Source organism: Nerophis ophidion, linkage group LG17 (assembly GCF_033978795.1).
Source record: "Nerophis ophidion isolate RoL-2023_Sa linkage group LG17, RoL_Noph_v1.0, whole genome shotgun sequence".
NCBI classification, from domain to species: Eukaryota; Metazoa; Chordata; class Actinopteri; order Syngnathiformes; family Syngnathidae; genus Nerophis; species Nerophis ophidion.
The window spans coordinates 51331249-51349663 of NC_084627.1; the positions used below are offsets into that span (position 1 = coordinate 51331249).

The following is an 18415-nucleotide window of genomic DNA, read 5'->3' on the forward strand; positions in this document are numbered from 1 at the left end:
GACTTTATGGCTCATTGTAGTCCTCACTTTGCTGCAGGAGCTATTAAAGTGTGTTGGTCTTTCTGTCACAAGCTGACGTCATATCCTGCATCATGGTGGTGTGCATGTGGTGTATCCTGCATCATGGTGGTGTGCATGTGGTGCTGTGTCATTGTGGCACACAGGACTTTGCTTTCTTCCATTCTTCTTCAAGTCAACCGGGGCTATGACTGCCATCGGGAGGGAAAATCCCATCCTTGGTGTCTTCGCCAGGTGTAAGTGCTCCAAACGGAAATTTCTTGACAACGGAAGCGGGAATCGAACATGGAACCCTCAAGTTGCTGGCACGGCTACTCTAACAACCGAGCTATACTTCCTACTTATTCTTTTTCCAATTCTTAAATGCATTTCATTGAACGATTAAGACTAAAATATTGTATGACTTGTGGCTTTATTTTAATTGTATGTAATGTGCATGAGTATATATTAGTTCAGTGTCTGCATCATCATTGTGTGTGGCCCTTAGCTGGCTGGGGGCCCTAATGATCGCCCCGTGTGAGTAGAGTCATGCCTTACTGTGTGTGAAGCCCGTACTGTACATCAATGTGTCAGACACACACTTAAATGTAATTGCAGGTTGAAAGAAAGACATTTTCACACTCAACTCAAGCAGTGAAACATTCTGTCAACTTAAAACTGCTGCCAATGCAAACTAAATTTCACAGAAAATGACATAACGCATGTCTATCTGGAAACAACTTTTCAATGTAAAAATTAATAGGATGTAACAAACATTAATATTAGCCTGTGCTGTTGTTAACCAAGAGTATGTCAGCTGTTGTGTTCAATTTTGGGGGTTTATGTTGTCTTTGACATTGACTTAAAGGCTTGATTTGTTTGGTATAGTCCTTCATGTTTCTGGGAATAGAACCTGTGATCTCTGCCACGAAATGGATGTAACCATCACAACACCACGGGGTAGTCCTTCTTGACAACCTCCCCCAGTAATGTAGCTCTGGGACTGGATATCTTCATCGTCTGGGTTTTAGGGCCTTGATTGGGAATCAAAGCTGGGGCTGCACACAAGGTAGTGCACTGGAAGCGTGTGAGAGACCATGCAGTACACCGAGTGACACAACAGAATGATCCAGCCCAGTCCAGAGGGCTGACATAATGCTGCCTTCTATTTACACTACCTCGGGAGTTGAATGGACAGTCTTGTCTTTTGTTGAGTCCTACAAAGTATTGATAGTGTAAGTATTGTACTTGTAACCTGCATCTTACTTTAACTTTTCATTACCAAACTTGGAAGTGTTGAATTCGCCACATAAAATTACTCATGCTAATTAGTAGCATTATTACGATGTATCCCATTAATATTAACATCGAGTTTGTGCATTTTGTAGAGCCTTACTTTTGAACATTTTTGATCCGGCACGCTTGCTTTGTTAGGCTTGAAACATGTATGAGTTGGAAATGTATTGGAAAAGGCATGGAAATGTGGTACTATTTGATTTTATTGGATTGGAAAAGGCATGGAAATGTGGTACCATTTGATTTTACGGGATTGGAAAAGGCATTAAAATATGGTACCATTTGATTTTACGGGAATCGGTACTCAGAAGTACTATTTAGATGGACCCTCAAAAAGTGCTGAATATGTTACCTATCCCTATCACACATGTGCATCCCTAGGAGTTAAAGTGGTGTTGGACTTTTTAGTGGTTGTGCCAGTCAAACCCAGAATCATGTTGATGTCATATAATCCATGCCTGGCTGGTTTGAAGTCATAGACGGAAAAAAAAGGGGAAAAGCCCAAAGAAGTCCTGTTTGACATCTCAGGATGAATCCATCTTCCCCTTGCAGACCAACTGTTGATTATCTCCAGGGACTTCAGTCAGACATTCCCTTGTCTGTAGGGAAGTTGAATCATTGTCATCACCCTTGTTGATGTTTTTTTTAACCTACATCATGTCTGTGGACCCACTCAAATCCCGGTGTGTGTGTGTGTGTGTGTGTGTGTGTTTCAGCCCCCACACTGCCAACCACAGGAAGAGTGGGGGTGACAGAAAAGAAGTGGATCATGGAGCGGTTGACCTCATGACAACGCAGGCTGTGCTGGGATTGGCTGCAGAAAGAACGAGAAGGACTTAAAAGCCAGCCAGGAGTGTTCAGCAGCATCACAGGACAGCAACGCAACATCCAGGATCATACGGAGCTCAAACCTCATCTGACATCTCCATTCTGCAGCTTCCTGCTACTCCGAACAAGGTCAGAACCAATTAATGACATCTTGTCGGTGCAGTGGAGTGTTTGGGTGGAGCTGCTCTTGCTTGTTCGGTACGAGCCACTTTAAATTCCTGCAAAAACATCTGGAAACTTAGAGTTTGGGATGGCATAGAATGAGGGGATGATCTTTTGTGTCTACTTTTACCTGAGCTAAAACACCAAATCCGACTCAAGTGCTCAAATTAATGACTCAAAACATGTACGAGGCTATCTCAGGCAACTGTAGTTTTCAAACCATTAATATCTTGTACAAAGTGCCAGGAATTAAAGTAGCAGGAGTGAGTTTAAGCTTAGAATGAGCAAATACATGAAATATATTCACATGGCGTTTATAACAGCATGTTAGTAAATATCTCTACTGTAAAAAATAATTGAGGTAAACATTTTTTTTTCCAGTGTTCAAGATCGCTTCAAATATTATTTGTAACTATTCATCAAAGTGCAGGACACTTCAGAGTAAAAAAGTATTTATTTGACAATAATTGGATTGTGCATTTATGTATTTTAGTTCCTGAGGATGTGAATGCCACCAATTGGGTGAAATGGCACTTGGTCTTTTTTACTCCATGCAAATAATTTATTGAATGTAGGACTACATTACAGGGCCGTCCAACTCCTTTTCATGGAGGGCCACATCGCAGTCTGAGGGCCGCCTGTCACGGTCAATGTAAGAATATAAAACTATAATCGGCTCTTATTATTATTGCCTATGCATTTAGTTTTTGGATTTTTGTACGTACAAATTGATGGATAACTTGCTTTAAAATCGTAAGTCAAGGTGATAAGCAGATAGATACTTAAGTATTTATTGTTATTTTTACAAACTATCCTAATAATTAGGGGTGCAAAAAATGTTTTTTTTAAAATCACATTCGAATCCCGATTTTTTTAGTAATTTAAAATGTTTTAATTTATTGTATTTTTTTTACGGATTAATAAAACATTTAAATCATTACTTTTAGGCCATCTTTATGCTTACTTGTCATACGCCAGCAACCAAAAGGAGGTTTTGTAACCTGTCAGCTCTTTTCTTAAAGTGTTCTTCTTATTCTACCAAATTATACATTGCAAAAATCAGTTTGAATCGAGCATCGATTAAGAATCAAATCCTCCCCCCAAGAATCAGAATCGAATGTGGAGGTGCTTATGATTCACACCAATAACAATTGAATATTTGCATATATATATCATAGTTTAAAACATATGCATTTTTTTGTCAAAATGGAAACAATGAAAACATTTAGTAAGAAAGATGGAGTATGTATATTTATTGCCAGGCTTTCTTGGGCCACTTTAATGACGTGTCGGGCCAGATGTTGACTTGGACACCTGTGGACTACAAACATGTTTTGCATAGAAAAGATAAAGGTGCACTTGATCCCCCCCATGGTGCTATAGATCCAACATATTTAGGGGGGGGGGGGTGAAGTGAGTTTGACGGACGTCGGCTGTCTGGTCTCACACTTTGTCACTTTTTGCTGGTGAGTGAGAGCAGGAGACAATCCTGACAACTTGGTGGGAAGCCAAATAAGCGGCAGTAAATTAGTAGGCATCGTTTTGGAATGAGACCTTAGCTTTTCTGTGTGTGTGTGTGTGTGTGTGTGTGTGTGTGTGAGGGAGTACTTGGGCCTCCAGTGTCCACATATTTTTGGTCTTGTGGTGTATGGTCATATTGTAACTGTATACCATGTCTCAAATGTGGATGCAAAAATAGTAACCAATTATACTACTGTTCTACACACCCTAAGCTTGTTATTTTTTCTTGGAGTTCAGAAACAATTCAACAACAAAAAAAAAATCAAAAGATCTAAACAAGCATATTAAAAAATTAATCAATGTACATGAGTCTAATAAAATAATAATGTTTTTCACCTTTTTTTTAATCAAAGTGCTGGCACTCACAACTTTCTTTGGCCCCAGGGTGGCTGATCTTGCACTCGCACTCAATAAACAAAACAACATTGAGACTCGTTTTTACACACATTGCAACACTAAATGCTCCCTAGTGTGTGAATGTTGTCTGTCTATTTGTGTTGGCCCTGTGATGAGGTGGCGACTTGTCCAGGGTGTACACCGCCTTCCACCCGATTGTAATGAGAGAGGCTCCGGCACCAGGGAATAAGCGGTAGAAAATGGATGGATGAGTGGATGTTTAGCTGTAAAATAACCAAGACAGTGTCTGAAAACCTGGGCAAACGTTTAAAGAAGAATTTATTTGAAAGCCGAATAATAAAAAATGTAAGGCGTAGGAAGACATTGTACTTGGTTTTGTTAGTACATTTAGATTCCTCAGGATCTTAGTTTAATTGGTTCTGTGACGAAAGAGATGTGTGGCGATACAGCATTGCCCTTAGAAATGAATAAAAATCAGTTTCCTAAAGTATTATAATAACAATGTAAAGCAATTAATATGTGGAGTGGGCTTTACAGTGTCTCATTACCGCTGCTTCTCTGTCAAACACACCATCATCAGCTTCTCCATTTTTTTTTTAAAGATAAACGTCTGGCGGTTTATAAATAGATTGAACATCCTTGGCTGGAGTTAGCTTAATGGTGCACACTCGCAGGGCTATTGGCTTTTTGTTTTTGCTCATTTCCTTCTTTAATTCCGTGAACTACGTCTGCTTCTTCTTCTCAGCACTGTCCGTCACACTCACTTTCTTCATTCCAAGGGTTAGAAAACAAATTTATGTCGATCTCTAGCTATAGGAAAATGCCAGCAAAGGAGAGCGGGTTCAGTGTGACATGCGGCACTCAAACTAGCGTTGTAGCGAAGCACCACCTTATTTGGCTGTTTTATTAGAAGGAAGGATAGCAAGAATATTATATTTTCCTTATTTAATATAATACTTTTTTTTCACTTGAAATATTACAAAGTCACATTGTGAGAGCACAACAAATGAAGCACTAACCAAATGTTCTTGTAGCCAAACATTTGACATACTGTAAGACAGACCTGGGCAAAGTAAGGCCCGGGGGCCACACCTGGGCCCTCAAGCTTTTCAATCTGGCCTGCCGGACATTCCCAAATAATTAATTTAAATATTCAAACCTCTAAAGGCCTTAGTGGCCACATGCGTCGACAGCACATTTTAGCTCCTATTTCCAAAATTGTGTTTGCTGCTTAATTGGGGTCTTATGGCCACTTATGTGGACACTTATACTGCCACCTGGTGGTGTCAGAAGAGTACAACATACAATGCAATTTGGAAAAAAAAGTGTAAAAATAAAAATGAGCATGTCACTAAAGATGTGGACCTCGACTTAAACAAGTTGAAAAATTTATTAGGGTGTTAGCATTTAGTGGTCAACTGTACGGAATATGTACTGTACTGTGCAATCTACTAATAATATGTACTGTACTGTGCAATCTACTCATAATATGTACTGTACTGTGCAATCTAATAATAATATGTACTGTACTGTGCAATCTAATAATAATATGTACTGTACTGTGCAATCTACTAATAATATGTACTGTACTGTGCAATCTACTAATAATATGTACTGTACTGTGCAATCTACTAATAATATGTACTGTACTGTGCAATCTACTAATAATATGTACTGTACTGTGTAGTCTACTAATAATATGTACTGTACTGTGACATCTACTAATAATATGTACTGTACTGTGACATCTACTAATAATATGTACTGTACTGAGCAATCTACTAATAATATGTACTGTACTGTGACATCTACTAATAATATGTACTGTACTGTGACATCTACTAATAATATGTACTGTACTGAGCAATCTACTAATAATATGTACTGTACTGTGCAATCTACTAATAATATGTACTGTACTGTGCAATCTACTAATAATATGTACTGTACTGTGCAATCTACTAATAATATGTACTGTACTGTGCAATCTACTAATAATATGTACTGTACTGTGACATCTACTAATAATATGTACTGTACTGTGACATCTACTAATAATATGTACTGTACTGAGCAATCTACTAATAATATGTACTGTACTGTGCAATCTACTAATAGTATGTACTGTACTGTGACATCTACTAATAATATGTACTGTACTGTGACATCTACTAATAATATGTACTGTACTGAGCAATCTACTAATAATATGTACTGTACTGTGCAATCTACTAATAATATGTACTGTACTGTGCAATCTACTAATAATATGTACTGTACTGTGCAATCTACTAATAATATGTACTGTACTGTGCAATCTACTAATAATATGTACTGTACTGTACAATCTACTAATAATATGTACTGTACTGTGCAATCTACTAATAATATGTACTGTACTGTACAATCTACTAATAATATGTACTGTACTGTGCAATCTACTAATAATATGTACTGTACTGTGCAATCTACTAATAATATGTACTGTACTGTGCAATCTACTAATAATATGTACTGTACTGTGCAATCTACTAATAATATGTACTGTACTGTGCAATCTACTAATAATATGTACTGTACTGTACAATCTACTAATAATATGTACTGTACTGTGCAATCTACTAATAATATGTACTGTACTGTACAATCTACTAATAATATGTACTGTACTGTGCAATCTACTAATAATATGTACTGTACTGTACAATCTACTAATAAATGTCTCAATCAATCAACCAATCAAAAAAATTTACAATTCCATTCTGTGTTTAGCATTCAATCAGACATTATTGGGAGATTTTGTATTAGTGTTTCTAAAAGTCAGAAATACCGGCCCCAGACACATTTTTTTCTCAAATATTTGGCCCCCCGAGTCCAAATAGTTGCCCAGGCCTGCTGTCACACTTATTGTAAAGTTCACATAAATTAAGGAAGTTCATTATTTGGACATATTTGCTTAAATTCTTTCAACTGCAGTAAATGAATTCCAAAACATTTACCTCATAGTGTCTGTATTACTCACAAATTAGGACAGTCAAAATATTTACCTGCTCTGTTTAGTCTTTCTTTTGTCCTTTTTAATTGTCAATGACAAGCACTTGATGTCCTTTTTAATTGTCAATGACAAGCACTTGATGTCCTTTTTAATTGTCAATTACAAGCACTTGATGTCCTTTTTAATTGTCAATGACAAGCACTTGATGTCCTTTTTAATTGTCAATGACAAGCACTTGAGTTGCTGGACAAATTGAGCCAAACATCCATGTTGTTGTGTATCTACTGCTAGAATAAAAAAATACTGTGATTCACTGTTGTTAGTTCCTCTATTTTAAAAACATCTACTTGTGTTTCTTCCCATCCAGACAAGAAGTGGACAACATGAAAGTGGCCCTTGTTTTTGTTTTGCTCTTCGCAGGAGTTCTTTGCAGATCGGTGAGTCATTCTCTCTCTCTTCTAGAATTCTTTTAAAATGTCAACCACAAATATTGTTTCATCCGTTTGAACTCCAGCTTTAATGCATGAACGCTGAGTCAGCAAGACTCAGGCATATGTGGAATAGATGCTTCTAGCAAACGGCCAATCAGAAAGGTGCATATCTGCACGGTCTTGTACGCCACTCTTGTTGAGGACAGCGACCTCTGAAACCTGACCAGTAATGTGCTCCAATGCTAGGAAAGGATTGGAATGTGTTATGGAAGCAACTTTATCTGCAAACACGTATTTCAGTCTGTGCATGTCAAATACAATTCACATGTGTACTAATTACTGTGTGTTTGTGTGTGTGTGTGTGTGTGTGTGTGCATGTGTGTGTGTGTGTGTGTGCATGTGTGTGCATGTGTGTGTGTGTGTGTGCATGTGTGTGCATGTGTGTGTGTGTGTGCATGTGTGTGTGTGTGTGTGTGTGTGTGCATGTGTGTGTGTGTGTGTGTGTGTGTGTGTGTGTGTGTGTGTGCATGTGTGTGTGTGTGTGTGTTGATCACAGGTGTCCAAGTCAGTTATGTTTGGCCCCAGAGAGCCGCGTCTAACAGTGATTATTATTATTATTACACAATTCAATGCATTTCATTAGAATATTTTTTAAAAACTAAAATGTAAAAAAAAAATGGTAAGTTGCAGTAATTTCACCTCAAAATTTGGTGTATTTTACTGTAAATGGACAAACAGTACTGCTGTTCTGATGATTCAAAACAAGGCAGCTCAGGTGTCAGAATTTTACTGTAAAATGTACTTTTTTTTTTTACTGTAAATAAAAAAACAACACAATTGTAGAGTAAAGTTTTGGCACATGGGCTGATAGTTTATTTATTTATTGATTTTTTAACAGAAAATCAACAACTGTATTTATGAGAGTATTACTGTAAAGGCCCAAACGACAACACGGTTAAAATAAAGTATTGTTTTTTTCATTTAGAGAAACATTTTGTAAAAACCACAGTAAATTCCACAATTTTACCATGAAATCTATTGCTACTTTTACATTGCACAATTTGATGGATAGCACGCTTTAGAATCATCATTAGTATTTATTTTTATTTCAAAAATGGTTTGAATGTTTGATAATACATTTTTGCATAATTAGACAATATTTAAGTTAACATCATTTGCGACTACATGGACTTCATATAATTTGTTCTCTCTCAAAATAGAAAGAAATAATACAGTTGGTAATAAAAGTCAGAGTATTTTAATGATACATATTATTTCCAGGCCACTTAAAATGAGGTGGCCTGGGCCATCAGAATAAAGTCTGTGAATGATATCACCACACTCAGTATTTGGATGGGTGTGTGTGTGTGTGAGTATTTCGAGGTGTGTGAAGCAGGAAGCCTCTAATGTCTTTTTGCAGGTGACTTTTGCCACACTTCTCAATGTCTTTACAAAGATTTAAACAAGATTCCCTTGCCTTTCCTTACGTTCACCACTAGTTGGCGCCTTGCAGCCTCGCCTGCTCGTGTTGACGCTAAGAACAATGACTGTCTGTCGCTCGCTGTGAATAAAAGTTCATGTTTTAGCAGTAACTTAGTGGCCAGAAGTATTTTTATACTCAAATAAGTTATCAATAATTAAAATGATTGCGTAAGCTCTGCTGGAGACAAAGGCTGGAGTCCATTGTCTTTAGCATCGACGCCAACACAGATTGATATGCACACAAACACATTTCTACTCAGTAGAGTTGTCCCTATACCAATATTTTGGTACCGATACTGGTACCCAAAATACATTTCGATACTTTGATACTTTTCTAGATAAATGGGATCACAAAATAAGGCATTATTGTTTTTTTCTGAACAAAAAATCTTACGGTCCATTTAATTAATGTTTCTTATTGCAATGGAAGAACAATTTAGTCCTTAAATAAAATAGTAAACGTACAAGACAACTTTTATTTAGTAGTAAGTAAGCTGCTGACGTATGCAATAAGATATTGTGTCATTTCTTATTCATTTATTTTGTCAACATTATGAGGGACAAGCGGTATAAAATGGATTATGAATTTACAGTTGATACCTGGTTACTTTCTGTTTTAACATGTTCTATCTACACTTCTGTTAAAATGTAATCATCACTTATTCTTCTGATGTTTGGATGCTTTACATTCGTTTTGGACGATACCACACGTTTGGGTGTTGATCTGATACCAAGTTGCCATCATAGTATTATCGAGTAGATACGCTCTTGTACTTGGTATCATTACAGTGAATGTCAGGTTTCGATCTACCCATGATATTTGTTGACATTGAGGTGCACTAGCCTGTTAGCAATGAGCTATTGTAGTGTGTAGTGAAGCATGTTTAGCTATTCCTCGTCCTGCAGGGATGATACTTGTCAGAAACTTACTTTATTTGTCGCCATGGAAGCGAGGTTTGGCGTTTTAGATGTAGCCGACTGCGGATGAATGTTAGATGCTAGCTAGCCATGATTAAAGCACCTTTTGCAGAGCTGTGTTTTAGTGTTATAGCTTTGCCTGTAACGTTAGTTTTAAAGCCAAAATGCGTCTGTTCTCCCTTTTGTGTCCACACTCTGTCTGCTTGTAAGTACTCTGTGATTGTGCGCTGCCGAACATGCTCCTCTGCTCGTAAAACAACAATGGTATGACGTTGACAACGGCGCAAAAAAAGGAGAACCAGTACTTTTCAGAGGCGGTATAGTACCAGTTATGATTATGAACATAAGTTAGTGAGTTAGTGGGCGGCTGAGAGTGGAATCAGCTCTATTGGTTGCTTTGTTGGGTCTGCTCCTGTATTGGTTGCTTTGTTGGGTCTGCTCCTGTCTCTGGCCATGCTCCTCCCACCCCAGCAGACAATGACGTGGAACACCGCAAAGGCCACCACAATGTATGGTGTTTTTTTTTATTGTTGTTTTACTTTTGTAGCTGTATGCAGAAATGGCTGGTTGCTTCAGCTCTGCTATTTGAATGTCTTCAATGTCCTTTGTGTTATTTGATGTTTCCCTTTTACATACATGCTTATATGTGCTATGGCGATGATGTTTTATTTTTTTCCCTTGGCCTCAGTCCTTGCCCCCCCGCACCCTTCCTGTTGCTCACCTTTTTTGTCAGGGGCGCCGGAAGTTGGCAGAGCCGTCAGCGATCCTGTTCTGTCTCCCTGTCATGTATTCTGATCTTGAATGGGATTGTGCTGAAAATCTTCATTTCCTTTTGGGGATTATCAAAGTACTTCTGATTGTGATTAGTATTGCTGTACTTTACTGGTCCGGCTGTACTTTACAACCCGAGCACACACACATGTGGATTGGATTACAGACGCACAGATTGAGCCGCACATTTACAAGTGATTTTGCTGGAACAACGGAACAAGTGGTAGAACATGGATGGATGGAATATTTCCATAAAATGGCCACTGAAAAAAAATGGTATCAAGGGATTTTTATCGAATGCTGTCATGCATCGTATCAACCCATATTTACAGTAGTCAAGTCTTTTCACAACAGCTTTGTACTGACTGTTGTCTTGCTTTGCTTTCCAGGCGAGAAAATATGACAGTTCTGCCGAGAGCTCTGAAGAAGTGGTGCGTATCAAAGGGCAGACAGCGAGAGAGAGAGAGAGAGAGAGAGAGAGAGAGAGAGAGAGACATTGTCACTGACTAACGTGCATCTTCTTGGCAGGTGAGGCGACCTCCCCCTCCCATCTTCAGGAAAAGGGTGGACCGAGTTTCCCAGATCCGTGCAGCAGCTGTCAGGGTACAAAAGGCTTTCTATTCAAATCCAGATTGTAGAAAGGCTGCACAAAAGAAAAAAAGAAAAAAAAAAAATATATATATATATATTCACATACATTTTCTGTCATTTCTAAGTGATGTCCAGTAGAAGCCAAAAGTTTGGACACACCTTCTCATTCAATGTTTTTTTTTTATTTTCATGACTATTTACATTGTAGATCAGAGGTGTCCAATTTGCAGCCCGGGGACCATTTGCAGCCCGCAGTTTGTTTTTTATTGGCCTGCGACACTTTCTATAGACAAACTAAACTGGTCCCAAATTAGAACAAAAAACTATGAAAAATTAAACGGTACCAAATCCCCCCAAAACTGGAGCTGAAAACCAACCTGGTCGCAACCTGAGCGTCTTACTCTATCAGGTCTTTGATGATTTCTGTGTCTCCTGTCATGATGAAAAACTGCACACATTTCTTATGAAACTTGATATGTTTTCGATTTTACTAAAGCTCTCAAAAGCGTTTCAGTTGACGGTGTACAAGCTGAGACATTATCTGGCGTTTTGTTTGGCAATATTATCTTCTGGTACCTGCTGATCTGTATTTTGGATCTGCATAAGCCCTAAAAATGTGCGCACTTCCGTCATTGTAGTTCGTGAAGACACCATAGTTGATAAGCTTCTCCTTTTTCTCTATATTCTTGTTATGGGACATTGATGCTCCCCCTGTTGCCATTTCTAATATAAAATAGTGTAAAGTTCTTCAAATATATCTGTCAGTAAACCTGCCATGAAAGCGCTAAAACATACCGGTGTAGTGAGTTTACATTATTCACCCAAGGAACTGTCGTTATTAGAGAGTTCAGGTCGGACGTTTTTTCACGGGACACATCTCCGACACTGTTATTGCACTCGTGAGCCACGGATGAGAAGATGCTGCTCTGTTATAGAATGAAGTAAAGTCTGAATGTCATTAAAACAGTTAGCTCCATCTTTTGACACTTCTTCTACTCCCGTCCTTGCACGCTACACCGCTACAACAAAGATGACAGAGAAAAGACGCTCTCTAAGGTGAGTCAGGTAAATAAGACCGCCCACAAAACGACACATCCTGGAGCGACCGTCAGAAAACGGCTTGAAGATGATGTGTAAAACCTCATCTATGCAACATTTTCACCAAAGAACCACCATTACATGTTATGTGGACCACAAGGAAGTGTTTTACATTTAGAAAATAATATATAATAACATGACTTCTTTAGTGCGCCTTTTGTATGAAAATAAACCTGACTAGACCCGCTCATCGTTAGTGCGCCTTCTAATCCGGTGTTCCTTATGGTCCAGAAAATATGTTAAGTCAGACTACAGATGTGTTTTTGACCGGGTTTACTGTGGCATTTACGCGCAGTGAGGCAGCTAACAACCCGATTTACTCGTAATCTTAAGAAGTTAGTGTGGAGGGAGATGTTGTCAGCACTGGCTGCAGGAGCAAAGGTCACGGCCTCTGTCCATGTCCCCTAACCCCGGAGAGAAAATAACTAGTGTTCAAACAATATAATTAAAACCTGCACGCTTGGCTCCTGCACCGTATTTGACAGCAGGACTTTTCAGGAAGCGACGTCCACACTTAGCTGAGAGACAACTTCTATTTTGAAAAAACCTAAAGTGCGGATGTACCAGAGTAAAAGTTCATGGCTGTGAGTATAGTGGGCTTGCACGCGATAATTGGGATTTCAAGTCTTAGTAAGGAAATGGTGCAGCCCTTTCACCATTTTCAAATCCAATGCTTGAATAAAAGTTCTGATCCCTCTCATGTGGCAAACGTCTCCACTTCTCACAGGCTTTGCAGAGGTTCCTGGCGCCAGCTTTTTTCGACTCAGATGAGAGCAGCGACAGTTCTGACAAGGTGACTTGGAATTCTGATCAATCCTGTAGTGTCACTACATCCACTGCCATTTTTTAATTGTTTATATATGTAGCAGGTTGCAGTCCACACCCCAGCTGTAGTCAACTATGACAACTATGAAACCACAGATCCCGCCGCGTCAGATCCACCCCCTGTGGACAACAAAGATGACGAAGACAGTGATGATGATGATGATGATGAATCGGAGGAAAGTGTAAGTAAAAACTAAAAGTCAATTAATTAAAGGAATGATTGTTATTTGTTAAATATGACTTAAATATGGGTAGCTCCTGTTCCCATGCCTGTGTGTGATATTGAGTAAAGCAGCGTCTTTCAACCACTGTGCCGCGGCCGTGAGACACAGTCTGGTGTAACCTGGGAGATGATCTAATTTCACCTATTGGGGTTAATAACATTTTTTGCAAAGCAGTAATTCTAGTCTGCAAAGGATGTGTTGTTGTTGAGATCGGCGGAGTAACCGTGTAATACTCTTCCATATCAGTAGGTGGCAGCCGGTAGCTAATTGCTTTGTAGATGTCGGAAACAGCAGGAAGCAGCGTGCAGGTAAAAAAGGAGTTAAATGCTTAAACCAAAAATAAACAAAAAGGTGAGTGCTCCTCAGAAAAGGCATTGAAGCTTAGGAAAAGCTTTGCAGAACCAAACTAAAACTGAACTGGCTACAAAGTAAACAATAACAGAATGCTGGACAACAGCAAAGACTTACAGCGTGTGGAGCAGACGGCGTCCACAAAGTACATCCGTACATGACAATCAACACCAAAATAGGAGTGCAAGACATGAACTAAAAGACCACACACAGGAAAATACCGAAAAACTCAAAATAAGTCACTCTATTTTTGTCCTCACAGGACAGTGATGAAGAAGAGGACGATGAGGAGGAGGATGACTCCTCAGAGTCGGGCGAGTCTACAACCCTGGCACCAGACACCGTGACCCCCGTAATTGTGACGGAGGAAACCACAGAGGAGCCCCTGGTGCCCACCATCGTCACAGACGGCGACTCGGGCCGCGGGGACAGCATGGGAGGACATCCCGGCGATTACAAGACTTACGTCTACATGCAGGAGAAGAACTATCACAAGGCTCCTTCGCCCTACAAGTCCTACAATTATGACAGCGGGAAGAAATCGGGCTATGACATGCCCACTGGCAACGAGGTGGAGAAGGGCTACAAGATGGAGGTAAGATTGGGGAATTTTAACTACTTAAAAAATCCTTTTCAGCAAATTTGCTTTTAAAAGCATTTCTTGTGTTCAGTTGGGCCTGCCTTGTAACGTTCATAGTGGTGCACAAAACTGTTTCAAATTAGCACTCAAACAGGGGCTGTCAAAAGGCTGTATTGGTCAAATCACGGCATGATAACTTACAAATAAAGACAACCCCAGGTTGTTGTCTTTGTTTTATTTTGGCCAAAAAATAGAAAGAGCAAATGATGAAAATGTTCAAATCGCAAATAATCCTTTGGACAAAACACTTCATGTTTGTGGAAAATTCTGAGGAAATTGGTGCAGCTTCAAAAACACAAAAACCTTAGACCAGGAGTCTCAAACTCACTTCACCTGGGGGCCACGTGATGCAGAGTCTAGGTGAGGCTGGGTCGCGAGAAAAGTTAGAGTTAGGGTTAGGGTTAGACTCACCTTTGATCAGCACACCACGGACATTCATAAAAAGAAGTCAACAAAGACTGTCAGCCATCCAAAAACTCAAAGGACTAAACGTGGCACCTCACCTCCTGTTATTACTTTATCAAAGCGTTGTTCAACCCATCTTTATCTACCGTTCCACATGTTTTTTCACCCTGCTTTCTGTGTAACCAACAGGACCAAACTCACACGCATTACAACATAGCAGCTAAACTTATCGGCCTACCCACACCCAACATTTCAGACTTAAAGCACAGGTCCTTCACTCCACTGGCAAACACAATAGTCCAGGATATCAGTCACCCACCACACAAATACATCATCCCACTACCATCAGGACGCAGGTACAGAACAATCAAATTCCTGAGGGCCCGCCTCAGGAAAAGCCTTCTCCCTGCAGCTAGAGCCGCCCTTAACAGCAGACCCAGCCGACCTGTCTGACAATTCTGTAAATATGTTGGTCGTGTATGATGTCTTTTTCTTATTTTTGTTTAGTGATGTGTAATGTCTATATGTTTAAATGTACGGCAGGGAAAATGAATTTCTCCAATAGACCTAAATTTAAAATCTAATCTAAATATTAGCCTACTATCAAAGGCTGACGCAAATCTTCGTTGACAGAAATGTTGTATTTTCATTTTTATTCCACACATTTTTGCAGCATAGGAAATAATTAGTAAAACGGAAGTTTCTCAGAGGATGAGATAACTTCTGGATTCACTGGCTCAGAATAGCCAAAAGTATATTCTGTTTTCTTGTAATGGATTTATTACAATCTTTGCAAGCTGGGTAATGTTTGCTGTGGTCTGGAACAAGGTGGCACACACACACACACACAACCATGAGACATGCAGCCAATATTACATACAGATAACGTGTCAATGATGTACATACAGACAGCCTAAATAGCATTGTTAGCATCGATTAGCTTGCAGTCAAGGATTAACCAAATCTACCTGACAAGCACTCCAGCAAATCAACAACATCAACAAAGCTCACCTTTGTGCATTCATGCACAGCATAAAACCTTTGGTGGACAAAATGAGACAAAGAAGGAGTGGCATGAAGCACATCTTTCTGTGGCGGCGTCGGAGAAAGTTGTGTATGTAAACAAACTACGATGAGTTCAGGGACCGCCGTAATTACTAGGACAAAACAGTGCTGGCCAAATCCTACGATGAGTTCAGGGACTGCCGTAATTACTAGGACAAAACAGTGCTGGCCAAATCCTATGATGAGTTCAGGGACCGCCGTAATTACTAGGACAAAACAGTGCTGGCCAAATCCTACGATGAGTTCAGGGACCGCCGTAATTACTAGGACAAAACAGTGCTGGCCAAATCCTACGATGAGTTCAGGGACTGCCGTAATTACTAGGACAAAACAGTGCTGGCCAAATCCTCTCATCAGTGAAGCATGTTTAACATAAACAGTGGGATTGATGGGTGCTGGTTGGCGCCTTGCATGGCAGCTCCCTCCATCAGTGTGTGAATGGGTAAATGTGGAAGTAGTGTCAAAGCGCTTTGAGTACCTTGAAGGTAGAAAAGCGCTATACAAGTACAACCCTTTTATTTATAACAATTAGGAAGGTTTGTGTCCTCCTACAGAAAATATATTAAAACAACAACAAAAAGAAAAAAATCTTTGTCTTTTTCCATTTTGAAAGAAGTCCAGAGAGCCACTAGGACTTCTCATGAAGGTCGAGCTGGAGCCTACCCCAGCTTACTTAACATCAGGGGAATGGTCGCCACACAGCTGATGTTTATTTTCCTCATTTGCAGAGCTACCCTCAGGTCCATTCCGACCTACTGGAGGGAGATAGCAGCACCCCCGAGGAGGAGGTCGACAACCAGGACATCTCTGGACCTTCCCAGAACCAGGATGTCCTCCCTGCCGAAGAGGTGGTGGTGGAGGAGGAGGAGGAGGAGGAGAAGGCCGCCACCAGCGATAGTGGAAGCTCCAGCAACCCGGAAGAGGAGGAAGAGGAGAGCGCCAGCCAGGAGGCGGCGGCCACGCCCGGAGCCGCCGACAGCGATTCCGACGAGAGCGAGAGCACGGAGAGCGATTCTGATGAACGCGGGATGGGACCCGGACCCGGACCCACCGCCGACGCCGTGGTCATTACTGCCAAATAAGTCATGCAGCAAGTAATAAAGACTTCATGCCACATTCAAGCCTGATCTTTCCATTTCTCAGGCACTTTTTGAAGTTTTTCTTTGTACAATCTTCAACAAGCAAGTGCATGGATCCTCCTAAGAACCAGTTCAGGACCCGTTAAGGTCAACCGAGTCCTAGTTTTCATTTTCATCTCGGGTCACGTCGTATTTACGTAAGTCCTGGGCGGGCCGCATCATGATATGATGACATCATTATTATCCATATTCAGCAAAAACACTTAATCCTAATTTAAATTGACAGGCATATATCCAACTTCAATTAGCAGTTTATTTAAGAAAGGTTTCTTGCAATGGCAAAAAAAAAAAAAAAGAAGCTTATTGCAATACATAATTTCACGTTAGGAACGACATGAAAGAAGAAATGCCTTATTGACGGCCATTATTTCCACAGGCCAAAGAAAGGATATGTTGACTTTGACGCTTATATTTTTAAGGAGTTATTTCTATTTCTGGGAAGAAAATCAGTTCATTTATATTATGTTTTTGCAAAAGCCAATTTGTGTTTTTTTTGTCAGAATTAACGATAATAAAAAGAAGATTTCAGCAAAATGCGGAATCAAATGATGAAATGTGAGCAGGGTTACATTACAGGCAAATAAAGCCATATTTAAATAATCAAGCATCAAGTATTGAAACTTAGAACTAGTGTGATATATATTTGTTGCTAGTATCAAATCTGCTGTGTCATCACTTCTTACACACCTGGATGGCATGATTTACTGTAATGTGTTATTTTGTACACCTTGTCTAAAATATGAATAAAATTATTTTACATACAACAGATCTTCTGTTTTTTTGTGTGTCAACACTCTTCTGTATGAATTATTCAAATAAATACACTAGAGCAGCAGTTTTAATTTCACTGAATTTGTGCCAACATTAATTATATATTTCTATTGTGTTTCAAATAATATTTCAAATAATTCCCATTTTATTATTATTATTATTATTATTATTATTTTGTCCTGTCCGGCTATTCAGGAAAATCTTATTGTTGACGTAGATGTCCATATTAAATATACAAATTTACTTTACAAAAGAGAAGTGTGTTGCCTTATTTGTATTTGACTTCATTAAATGTATTTATATTATTTTTTGGTGCAGCCAGGCGGGAGCAGGAAGAGAAAAAAAGGAGGACAGAGGAGGAACTTGGAGGGAGAAGAATGGAATAAGACAGAGAGACAACAACAACAATAACAATAACCACTAATTTATAACATTTAATCAGACTACCATAAATCATAATCATGAATTGATAAAAGTTCATTTCATTTTTAATTTACTTTTCATAAATATATAAAAGTATTCATCATATTCTCTTCATGTCTTATTAG

At 39.3% G+C, this 18415-nt stretch overlaps 1 protein-coding gene across 2 annotated transcripts; it reads left to right on the top strand.

Annotated features, from left to right (window-relative positions):
* Positions 1–2090: 2090 nt before the first annotated feature.
* spp1 (secreted phosphoprotein 1) lies at positions 2091–17860 on the top strand. 2 transcript variants are annotated; one of them, XM_061877161.1, is made up of 8 exons: positions 2091–2250; positions 7524–7593; positions 11148–11189; positions 11287–11361; positions 13175–13240; positions 13314–13454; positions 14110–14442; positions 16686–17860. In XM_061877161.1, exons 2-8 carry the CDS (start codon positions 7540–7542, stop codon positions 17037–17039), a joined length of 1065 nt encoding a protein of 354 aa, XP_061733145.1. In that variant the 5' UTR covers positions 2091–2250; positions 7524–7539; the 3' UTR covers positions 17040–17860. The 2 variants fall into 2 exon arrangements, with proteins under 2 accessions (XP_061733145.1, XP_061733146.1); XM_061877162.1 differs by having other exon boundaries at positions 13317–13454.
* The last annotated feature ends 555 nt before the right edge of the window (positions 17861–18415 follow it).